Source organism: Indicator indicator, chromosome 14, assembly GCF_027791375.1.
Source record: "Indicator indicator isolate 239-I01 chromosome 14, UM_Iind_1.1, whole genome shotgun sequence".
In the NCBI taxonomy this organism is placed as follows: domain Eukaryota; kingdom Metazoa; phylum Chordata; class Aves; order Piciformes; family Indicatoridae; genus Indicator; species Indicator indicator.
The window spans coordinates 25,582,854-25,594,873 of record NC_072023.1 but is presented as its reverse complement, the minus strand read 5'-3'; the positions used below and the strand labels follow the sequence as shown (position 1 = coordinate 25,594,873).

Sequence of the window (12,020 nt, the reverse complement as noted above, 5' to 3'; positions counted from 1 at the left end):
TTGCTGGAGCACTCCTGTCTACACTCCCAAAGCCTGGTGGGTATAGATCACGCCACTGCTTCTACAGGCTCCTGTCTCTTCGTTCAAACAGCTCTTTAATTTCTCCTGCTTCAACACCTTTCACTGGCTTTCATCCCATCCTCATCACCCCACACAAGCAAGCATCCATCCCACGATCCTCTTGGATACAGAGAACTGCCAAGTGCTGCCATCTCTTTTTAGAGGGCCGTGGGAGGCGAGGAGGTGGCTAATTGTAACCAACATCTGGGGTCTTTGGGAATTCCAGTGCCTGTTTGAGTGTGGTATTGCATTTGCTAACATGTGGCTCATTGTTCTGTGGCAGCTCTTTGCCTCTCAGGCTCAAAGCCTGTTGCTTATGACCACAGTGGCCATGCCAGTCTTCAGCAAAAAGAACGAGACGGTAAGTGCTGTGCCGGCCTCCCTCCCCTTCCAGCCAGCAGAGGGGACAGGATCCAGGGGACCCTTGTGGGGTTTTTAAGCCAACAGCTCTTTTAAGAAGAGCTGGTCATTAAGGGACTGCAGGAGACCCCTGGCAGGATGTGTGGCTGATAATTTATCGGACAAAATGATAGTCACAGAATCACAGAATCAATAAGGTTGGAAAAGACCTCAAGGATCATCAAAGTCCAACCTGTCACCCAAGACCTCATGACTACTAAACCATGGCACCAAGTGCCACATCCAATCCCCTCTTGAACACCTCCAGGGATGGTGACTCCACCACCTCCCTGGACAGCACATTCCAACAGCTAACAAGTCTCTCCATGAAGAACTTTCTCCTCACCTCAAGCCTAAACCTTCCCTGGTGCAGCTTGAGACTGAGTCCTCTTGTTGTGGTGCTGGTTGCCTGGTCTGTCATCTCATCTGAGCACTCTTTCTTCCAAATGCCCCTAAACTATGAGACTTCTCCCTATTTTATCCTTTCCATTTTCAAACTGAGCCTAATTCACATAAAGTCTCAGGCTGGAGGAGGTCATTATCTTGTCTAGTCTGTGCATTTTATTGCAGACCTTTATGGGAAGGCTCCTTCACCAGCCAGACAACCTCCTGTTTGGCAAAAGGGTCATTGAAGAAAGGCATCCAGCCCTGAGCTATCCTTCTGCTGTTTCACTCCTCATTAAAAGCTACTGTATAAATTCCACCTTCAGCTAGTTTGACCTCACCTTCCTGCCATAATGGCTTTGTCTGCTGGATTAAAAAGCCTGTACCCTTTGGTATCTTCTCCTGGGAAGCATCTTCCACACTTCAACAAAGTCAGACCTGTCTGTATTTTGATAAGATTAAAAGGTTGTTTGTCATCAGGGCATTTCCCCTGGGTTTTGACAGCCTTTAAACACTCTTTCCCATACCAATTCTAGTTTCTCAGCATCCTTTTAAAATGCTGGAGAGAACCTTACCATTGCTGCAGAGGGCATGAACTCTTCATCCAGGTCCTACCATCTCCACCCGAGGTTGGCCTTAATCTCTAATAATCTCTAAGGGTGCTGCAGTGGGAGCCTGTGTGCCCTTTTTCCATCATACTCTCCAGATGATGCTCTCTTATTAAACAACCAGTTCCTCACTTCCTGGGGATTTCCTGCATTCCTTTTTCCTAAATTAACATTTTTCCACTTGACAAGTAAAAAAAAGCTAGCAGCTGATCCAAGCTGTTCTGCAGGATTGCCTTGCCCTTGCCCTTATTCCAACAGACTGAATGCAAGGGTTTGCCTTCAAAATTTGTTGTCGTGATTGTGTGTTCCTTTTGAACCATAGTTAGAAATGCTGACAGGTATTAGAGAGAAATACTCCTCTCCACAAACACTGAGTGTGGTGGGCTCTGATCTGCCACTGAGGGAGCTGTAGAAATGCTCCTCTCCATAAACTCTGCAGCAGCTCCTTGAGACTTTCTGAGCTGTGTTAGTTGGTTTTGAATTATCATATCCATACAAACCTTGAGAGAACACATGAGGGACTAGAAGGAAGGCAATACTAACCTGCATGTAGGTAGAGAGCTACCAAAGTTTTGCTTCTGAAAATGGATTCTCCTTTGTTTTTCAAGAGATCTCATGGCATTCTCCTGGGTGTGGTGGGCTCTGATGTACCACTGAGGGAGTTGTTAAAACTTGCTCCACGCTACAAGGTAAGGCTGAGATGAATGCAATTTGCTCTTTTGTACAGCAGAGTTCCTAATCATTCTTCCATGAGCACAGCTGAAAAGATCATTCCTCTGCCTGCAGGAAGAGCAATGAGTGTAAAGCAAGAGATGCTGGACATGGTGATGTGTGGTTTCCATATAGCTCATGGGAAACCATTCACTGCTAGGAGCACTCAGGCTACTTCAGAAACACAAGGGCTGGTCATGATCCAATAGATCAGAAACCAGTCATGGAACCTTTGCATCTTGATGGTTGTTGTGGTTTAAGCTTTTCCAGAGTCCAAAAGCTCAGCTGGAACAGATTTAGATTGCCTCCCCTCTCCCTTTTTTGCCCAGTAGGGGAAAGCAAATCAGGCAGGAGAAAAGAGAGGTAAAAATCACAAAAGAAACAGCCTAGAATCGATTTGGAAGTAAAAACTTAAGTTTAACAAAATCTAAAAGGCATTTGAGTAAAAGGAAAGTTACAAAGGTATAAGGAAAAAGGGTAAATAAAAATATCTCCAAAGCCAGGCCCAGCTGGCATAGGATTCTCTGGATGGATTTTGGATTCTCTTTAGATGCAGTCCTTAGGGGTTTGGGTGCAGCATGGAGCAGGCCCCACCACATGGTTACAGCAACAGCAGGGAGCAGCAGGAGCAGCAGGAGCAGCCTCTGGGGCAGGCAAGGAGCAGGAGCAAGAGAGAGGGGGCAGGACATGGCTCCCCTTAACTAGGCTTGGGTGGACAGGAAGAGGGAGTGGATTAGACTTTGACCCAGGGAGCCCTCCCCCTGGGATGGGGAACCACCTGGGTCAGGTTTCTGTGTCCTCCTGGGGGCTAGGTTCTTTTCAGCCCACCCCCCTGTGGGGCTGGGTGTAACCTGACACAATGGTCACCTACATTGAGTCCTCAGAAATGACACAGATCTGACAGCCTATCTCGGAAGAATTAGGATTTTTTGCTCTGTTGCCAGTGGACAAAAGCTGCTGTGCCAGCTGGCAGACAATAAACTGAGCCCACTGTCAATGTCCTTAGCAGAAAAACTGAGGACTACAGAGAGCCAACTTTTCTCTCCTGCCTAGAAGTTCCTTTCTCCAGATCAGCAGGAAGATTTCTTGGCAGGACAGTGTATGAGAAGTTGGCTCTCACTCTCTAGGTAGAGGATTTGCTCTCTGCCAATCCAACAACTTTCCACTAGCTCTGTGTTCAATATATCTGAAAAAAAAAAAGAAACAACAAAAATTCTTCCTTAGGAAACCTCTCCGGAGTTGCAGCATTTGGTGTCTGCTGCAAATTCTGGTCAGTGAACATTTGTTCAGTCAGTCTGCACACCAGGAGCCAGCCAGCACCACTGAGGACTGCTGTGAAGTCAGGAGATCTCAGCTACCATTTCAAGCTTTCTCTTTCTCTCAAGCAGCCCTCAGACAGCTACTAGCAGTTAGGCAGCTGTCCAAAGCCTGATTGCTGAAGACTGCCAGGACTGAAAGCACTGTCAGAAGCTATGAGTATGTGTGGTGCTTCCAAACAACGATGCAGGGCAGACCATTCCCATGCAGCTTCAGGCAATGCAGGAGCTGTGAGTGCTGGGGGGCATGCCCTCAGCTAGCTCATTCGTGTCTGGGGGAACCTTGACCAGCAGCTTCCATTTTTATCCACACATCTTTTCCATAAGACTAATTAATACCTCTTCATCTTCCTCCCTTCACATCACTCCAAAGCCATGGGTCACAATAAACCTTTTTTTCTGGGCCAAGGGGGGACACTGTTCTTTCCTCCAAGTAGTGCCAGGGAAGGAGGGGAAATGATTTGAAGAAGTCATAGAATCAGTCAGGGTTGGAAGGGACCACAAGGATCATCCAGTTCCAATCCCCCTGCCATGGGCAGGGACACCTCACACTACATCAGGCTGGCCAGAGCCTCATCCAGCCTGGCCTTAAACACCTCCAGGGATAGGGCCTCAACCACCTCCCTAGACAACCCATTCCAGGCTCTCACCACCCTCATGGGGAAGAACTTCTTCCTCATGTCCAGTCTGAATCTCCCCACTTCCAGCTTTATTCTATTCCCCCCAGTCCTGTCACTACCTGATAGCCTAAAAAGTCCCTCCCCAGATACTGGAAGGCCACAAGAAGGTCTCCTCAGAGCCTTCTTTTCTCCAGACTGAACAACCCCAACTCTGTCCTCACAGGAGAGCAGCTCCAGCCCTCTGCTCATCCTGGTGGCCCTTCTCTGGACACCTTCCAGCATGTCCATATCCCATTTGTAATAGGGGCTCTTTACCTTTGTTACAGTTTGAAACTAAAATTTACTTGTAAACAGAATTTTCCCAAGGTTTCAGACAGTTCAGAGGGGGTGGACTCCTCAGAGTTGACATTATAATGGTGGTAAGTCCCTCTGATTCAGTTGGCCTGAAGAACAGTAACAATAGATAGGTTAAAATGACTGGAGTATTGAAAACCTTGCATATTGCAGCAGAGTTTTCTGCTCTTCTTTTTGCCTGCTGGCACTGGGCTCTGCTCAGCTGTGGTTTTCATGCTGTGCTCCCTCTGACCTTGGGCTTTCTCTTTGTTGCTTCTCTAAAGGTACAGGGACGGACAAGAGGGAGAGTGTGGTTTGTATAACTGTCTTGGGGCCCTTTAGTTCCCAACAGGGGACAAGGCACTGAATCAAAGGTATGGGGATCACAGGATCACAGGATCAGAGGATGTTAGATGTTTGGATGGAAGTGACCTCTGGAGATCTTCCAGTCCAACCCCCCTGCTAGAGGAGGACCATAGAATCCAGCACAGCTCACACAGGAACACATCCAGACAGGGTTGGAAAGGCTCCAGAGAAGGAGACTCCACAACCTCTCTGGGCAGCCTCTTCCAGTGCTCTGTGACCCTCACAGTCAAGAAATTCCTCCTCATGTTGAGGTGAACCTCCTGTGCTGTAGTTTCCATCCATTGCCCCTTGTCCTATCCCAGGGCACAAGTGAGCAGAGGCTGTCCCTGTCCCTTCCTTCCTGACCCCCAGCCCTCAGCTATTGAGAGACATTGATCAGATCCCCTCTCAGTTTTCTCCTCTCCAGACTAAACAGCCCCAGGGCTCTCAGCCTCTCCTCCCCAGGCAGTGCTCCAGTCCCTTCAGCATCCTTGTAGCCCTCCCTTGGACTCTCTCCAGCAGATCCCTGTCCCTCTTGAACTGGGGAGCCCAGAACTGGATGCAATATTCCAGGTGGGCCTCACCAGGGCAGAGTAGAGAGGGAGGAGAACCTCCCTGGATCTGCTGGACACACTCCTCTGAATGCCCCCCCAGGGTCCCATTGGCCTCCTTGGCCACCAGGGCACATTGCTGTCCCATGCAGAACTTGTTGTCCACCAGCACTCCCAGGTCCTTCTCCACAGGGCTGCTCTCCAGCAGATCACCTCCCTACCTGTACTGCTGCAGTTTATTCTTCCTTCCCAGGTGCAGGACTCTGTACTTATCCTTGTTGAACCTCATTAGGTTCCTCTTTGCCCTGTGCTGTTGTTATGCTGTGTATATGTATGGAAATACATAAACATTCTGTAGCTTTTTGTTGCATTTTATACTGTTATATTTATTTCCTTTTGTAAATACAATTCCACTTTTACTTCCAAATTCTGAGTGTGGAGGATTTGCTCCCCTGGGCAGATTTACCCAAAGATAAATGGCTGGGGGCATCTAATTCAACCCATAACAACCTTGGAGGCAGGACACAACTTCCTAGAAGCTCTTTCAACTTGAGTTTGGAAAACCAGGATCCTCAACTAGAGATTCCTGGGACGTGAGTTACAAAGGACCAGTTCCAGAGTTGCAGCCTTCGAGAGCTTGTGCATTCCTCATGGCACTTACCAGGCTGCGAAGTTCCAGCTTTGATAGGGCAGTGAGGAAGCTTCCTGTAGTCCTGACACAATGGCTCGGTTTCCTTCTTGCCAAACTGAGCTGAGCTCAGTGTGCCTTGGAAAAAACCCAACAGTTTCATGTAGAGGGTGTCTGAAGCTTTGATCTGGGATGTGCAAAATGCAGGACCCACTCTCTCCAAAAAGGCACAGCCAGATGGTAAATGACTTCCCCACTGCTACCCTTCCAGGATTGTGTCTGTAGGAATAGAAAGCTGCGATAGAGATATTTTTTTTTGAAGACAGAAACCTTAACCACTCTTGTTTTGCCAGGGACACCCCTTCCTTTGGCAAGCACAGGCTATCAGTAGGGTTTTAGCAACTCAGGGTTTAGCTGGAATTTGTATTCCAATACAGACTTGATCTGAGTAATTGCTCTCTGGGAAATCTCTTGCAGATCAGGTCAGCCAGTGTGTGCTCTTAATGGAGCCTACTAGTCCTTAAAAAGCATTTGAAAACTACAGGCTTCACACTTGGCCTAGGCTAGGTCGGCTCTTGCCAAGATTGAAACATAATGCAGGGCTTCTCTGAAGCCCAACCAGATTTCCATCTGTAAGCTTTGTACTCACTTGTTCATTCATTCACTGCTGTGCCTGTGTTGTGATGGCCACACAGACTGTCCCTGCTCTTTCTGTGATGTTTCATAGAATCACAGAATTGTCAGGGTTGGAAGGGACCTCAAGGCTCATCCAGTTCCAACTCCCCTGCCACAGCCAGGGACACCACACAACACAGCAGGTTGCCCAGAGCCACATCCAGCCTGGCCTGAAAAACCTCCAGGGATGAGGCTTCCACCACCTGCCTGGGCAACCTGTTCTAGTGTCTCACCACCCTCATGGGGAAGAACTTCTTCCTAGCATCTAATCTAAATCTACCCATTTCTAGTTTTGTTCCATTCCCCCCAGTCCTATCACTTCCTGACACCCTCAAAAGTCCCTCCCCAGCTTTCTTGTAGCCCCCTTCAGATACTGGAAGGCCACAAGGTCACCTCAGAGCCTTCTCTTCTCCAGACTGAACAACCCCAACTCTCTCAGCCTGTCCTCACAGGAGAGTGGCTCCATCTTTGTGGCCCTTCTCCAGACATGTTCCAGCACCTCCAGATCTTTCTTATAACAGAGGCTCCAGAACTGGACACAGTGCTCCAGGTGGGGTCTCACCAGAGTGGAGTAGAGAGGGAGAATCACCTCCCTCGACCTGCTGGGTATGCAGGTTTATGACATTCCCCACTGCTGCCCATTTTCTGTGCAATGCTGCTGAGCCTTCTGTGGGGAGCTTATTCTGTCTCTGGGTGGCAATTGTCCACAAGGACAATCAGACTTTAGAGGGGTGCATCCTTTTCTGAATGTGTACACAGATCCTTTTGTGCATCCAAGCACAGTCAGCCTGCTTGGACAAAGAGCCAGACTTGAAAGAGTGGGGGGTTTCTGCTGGTCAATACCTTTAGAAGGACAATATTGCTGAAGGGTGGTGGTGCCAGGGTATCAGTGGCACCCATTACTCAACAGTTTCTAACTAAAGCACTAATTATTCTAATGCCTCTTTCTCCAGCTGGGTGTCCATGGATACGCCTTCCTGAACACCAACAACGGCTACATCCTTTCACACCCGGACCTCCGTCCCTTGGTATGTATAGCTTTGATTCGAAAGGCCTCCAAGGCTCCCTCAGGAACATGAGGGCCAGAGGAATCAGTTCTGCATGCACAGATGTATAGATGCACACAGCTGTGCAGGATGTGTAAGGCTCTCTGCCTGTCTGCTCTCCATAAGAGTGCCTGTGAGAGCTGTTCGTGAGTGCCTGCTGTGCTGTGGGTGCAGGAGTAGCTGTGTCCATGCAAGGGGTCACTGCCAGGTTGAAGAAACAATTCCTTTTGCTCAGGCATATCTCTCAAAATCACAGAATACCAGGTTGGAAAAGCCCCTCAGGATCACCAAGTCCAACCCAGAACCCTACTCTGCAAGGCTCACCCCTAAACCATAGCCCCAAGCACCACATCCAAACCACCTTTAAACAAATCTAGGCGTGGGGACTCCACCACCTCCCTGGGCAGCACATTCCAATCCCTGACCACTCTTGCTGGGAAACAATCTTCCTACTGTCCAGTCTAACCCTGCCCTGCTGCAGCTTGAGGCCATTCCCTCTTGTTCTATCACTAATTCCCTGTGAGAAGAGACCAGCACCAACCTCTCCACAACCTCCTTTCAGGCAGTTGTGGAAAGCATTCCACATGAGCAGCATCCCAGCAGTGTTGGGCATTTTGGAAATCTGAGAGTAGCAGGGTCCAATACCACAAATCTTAGCAAGATTCTGGTAAGTCAGAAACAATTTAGAGACCAGCAGAATGCGAAGGCCTCTGACGGAGAAGATGCAAGAATGTTTCTCCCTCATGGTACCACCATGTGGCTCCAGACCTCACATCTGTCTGCAAACACAACATGCAAGGATTTTACATTTCACACACATGCCTGCAGGCACAAATCCATGCTAGAAGTGTCAGTGTGGTTATTGGCAACAGAAATTGCCACCACAGGGCTTCACAGCAGCTGTCTGGAAAAGGCAGCTTTGCACAGAGGCACCACAAGCACAGGTAGCTCATTTGGTATGTGAAGAGAAGGGGAGCATCATCTTCTAGAGGAAATGGTTCCAAGCTGCAGCAGGGGAGGTGCAGGCTGGATGCTAGGAAATATTTCTTCCCAGAGAGGGTTCTCAGCCATTGGAATGGTCTGCCCAGGGCAGTGCTGGAGTCCCCATCCCTGGAGGTGTTTGCACAGTGTGTGGAGCTGGTGCTTAGGGACATGGTTGAGTGCTGACCCTGCAGTGCTGGGTCAGAGGTTGGGCTGGATGAGCTTGGAGGTCTCTTCCAAATGGATGTCTTGTGTGACTCTGTGATCTTTCCAGGATGGGGCAAGGCAAAGCAGCCAAGGGCACTGCTTTATCCCTCACCTGAAATTGGCCTCCCTTAATCTGCTTGGCACCTTTTCCTTCACCTTGAAGGTTACAGTGAAATAGCCTGCATGAGTCAGCTAGCCCTGGGTGGGAAGCCTACCTTTCTGTCAGTGGAGGCAAAACCTCCTTCCCATCAGAACACCTCTCCTGCTGGTACCATAGTGTTAATGGTTTACACCCTTAAATGTGGAGGAAAACCTGGCTGCTTGGAATCAAGTGTGTTGTAGTGATCTGTTTAGAAAAATGCTCTGACAAAGGAGTTTCCAGTCTTTACCTGGAAATTTACCTGTTCCTTGCTCCTGGATCAGCCTCTCCATCTTGAACTCTCCTAGCCCTGCACTGTCCACATAAAGAAATGTATGGGACCAAGAAAGCTTCCACCCAAACACTGCCTTCCTGCTCAGACAATAAACAAGACCCCTCTGCTTTTCAAATTACAGAGCAGTTCTGAAAGGGTTAATTTTAGGAAGTTACCTAACCACTTACTCAGGTTTCTTTCTTTCTTTCTTTCTTTCTTTCTTTCTTTCTTTCTTTCTTTCTTTCTTTCTTTCTTTCTTTCTTTCTTTCTTTCTTTCTTTCTTTCTTTCTTTCTTTCTTTCTTTCTTCCTTTCTTCTTCTTTCTTTCCTTTCTTCTTTCCTTCTTCTTCCTTCCTTCCTTCCTTCCTTCCTTCCTTCCTTCCTTCCTTCCTTCCTTCCTTCCTTCCTTCCTTCCTTTCTTCCTTTCTTTCTTTCTTTCTTTCTTTCTTTCTTTCTTTCTTTCTTTCTTTCTTTCTTTCTTTCTTTCTTTCTTTCTTTCTTCCTTTCTTTCTTTCCTTCCTTCCTTCCTTCCTTCCTTCCTTCCTTCCTTCCTTCCTTTCTTTCTTTCTTTCTTTCTTTCTTTCTTTCTTTCTTTCTTTCTTTCTTTCTTTCTTTCTTTCTTTCTTTCTTTCTTTCTTTCTTTCTTTCTTTCTTTCTTTCTTTCTTTCCTTTCTTTCTTTCTTTCTTTCTTTCTTTCTTTCTTTCTTTCTTTCTTTCTTTCTTTCTTTCTTTCTTTCTTTCTTTCTTTCTTTCTTTCTTTCTTTCCTTTCTTTCTTTCTTTCTTTCTTTCTCTTTCTTTCTTCTTTTCTTTCTCTTTCTTTCTTTTCTTTCTTTCTTTTTCTTTCCTTTCTCTTTCTTTCTCTCTTTCCTTTCTCTTTCCTTCCTTTCCTTTCCTTTCCTTTCCTTTCCTTTCCTTTCCTTTCCTTTCCTTTCCTTTCCTTTCCTTTCCTTTCCTTTCCTTTCCTTTCCTTTCCTTTCCTTTCCTTTCCTTTCCTTTCCTTTCCTTTCCTTTCCTTTCCTTTCCTTTCCTTTCCTTTCCTTTCCTTTCCTTGCCTTTCCTTGCCTTTCCTTTCCTTTCCTTGCCTTTCCTTGCCTTTCCTTTCCTTGCCTTTCCTTTCCTTTCCTTGCCTTGCCTTTCCTTTCCTTTCCTTGCCTTGCCTTTCCTTTCCTTTCCTTGCCTTTCCTTGCCTTGCCTTGCCTTGCCTTCCCTTGCCTTCCCTTGCCTTCCCTTGCCTTCCCTTCCCTTTCCTTTCCTTTCCTTTCCTTTCCTTTCCTTTCCTTTCCTTTCCTTTCCTTTCCTTTCCTTTCCTTTCCTTTCCTTTCCTTTCCTTTCCTTTCCTTTCCTTTCCTTTCCTTTCCTTTCCTTTCCCTTCCTTTCCTTTCCCTTCCTTTCCTTTCCCTTCCTTTCCTTTCCCTTTCCTTTCCTTTCCTTTCCTTTCCTTTCCTTTCCTTTCCTTTCCTTTCCTTTCCTTTCCTTTCCTTTCCTTTCCTTTCCTTTCCTTTCCTTTCCTTTCCTTTCCTTGCCTTTCCTTGCCTTTCCTTTCCTTTCCTTGCCTTTCCTTGCCTTTCCTTGCCTTTCCTTTCCTTGCCTTGCCTTGCCTTGCCTTGCCTTGCCTTGCCTTGCCTTGCCTTGCCTTGCCTTGCCTTGCCTTTCCTTGCCTTGCCTTGCCTTCCCTTGCCTTTCCTTGCCTTGCCTTGCCTTGCCTTGCCTTTCCAACTGCCAGTATAAAGAAGGAAAGAAACTAAAGCCTAAGCCAAACTACAACAGCGTAGATCTCTCAGAAGTGGAATGGGAAGACCAGGATGAAATAGTGAGTATCAGAACGTGAAATTAGCTTTTTTTTTTTTGTACCTCCTTCTTTCTACGACCTTGTGTGCCTGTCCAGAAGGGGCAGAGGGAGCAGCAGGCACTCCTGGTTTTCTCCTGTGCCTGGCTGCTTCTAAGAGAGATTAGCAGTCTACAAGAGAATGAGGATGATGCTCACCTACAAAGTGCTTGTCTTGCTTCTCAGTATGAGTTTTCCTTCTCAGGGAACAGGGAGGGAAAGCACTGGCAGGAGCACATTGGAGAGTGCTCCAGGGAGCCAGTTTGCAAATGCTGCCTTAATACAAAGCCAAGATAGCTTAGGAGTATGGAAGTGTCTCATTGATGTTACCCTAACATGTAGTATGTTAGATATAGCTGAAGCCACTCAACTAATGAGATCTGCAAGAAGGAAGAAAGTACATTCAAAAAGAGACTAAAGCTTGCAGTCACTTCTAATGACAGACAAAGAGCAGAGAGGGACTTTGTCATTTGAGAATAAAGGGATTTCCAGAAACCACCTTATTGCATAGGTGTGAAGGCACTGAAAACAAGAGCTGACCAGAAGAAAGGATTAGAAAATAACCTTTTCCACTGCCCCTTGAGCAAAGTTATTCACAAGTGACAAGAAACATCTTGCACCTCAACAGCTGCACATTACCATGCTGCACAGCTAGGAACCCAGATATAATGAGAAGATGGAGAGGTTCCTCTGGGGCTGGTTTTCTCTTACTCAGAAGAATTAGAAGATAATAGATTCTTAGGTTACTAAGATAAGAACTGAATTTGAAAGAAGATAAAATGAGGTGTAGGACACCTGCTACTGGATTACAGGGGACACTGACATTACTAAGATAAGAACTGTATTTGGAGTAAGATAAAATGAGGTGTAGGACACCTGCTACTGGATTACAGGGGGCACTGCCAAGGTAAAAGGATC

At 47.0% G+C, this 12,020-nt stretch overlaps 1 protein-coding gene across 1 annotated transcript in view; it reads left to right on the top strand.

The window, feature by feature from the left end:
* The window catches only part of CACNA2D4 (calcium voltage-gated channel auxiliary subunit alpha2delta 4), a 205,158-nt gene that overhangs the window by 69,083 nt on the left and 124,055 nt on the right, over positions 1 to 12,020 (top strand). The window contains exons 15-18 of the mRNA XM_054386414.1: positions 344 to 421; positions 2,060 to 2,140; positions 7,584 to 7,658; positions 11,001 to 11,087. Coding sequence (XP_054242389.1) covers positions 344 to 421; positions 2,060 to 2,140; positions 7,584 to 7,658; positions 11,001 to 11,087 — 321 coding nt within the window. The remainder of the gene's footprint in view (positions 1 to 343; positions 422 to 2,059; positions 2,141 to 7,583; positions 7,659 to 11,000; positions 11,088 to 12,020) is intronic.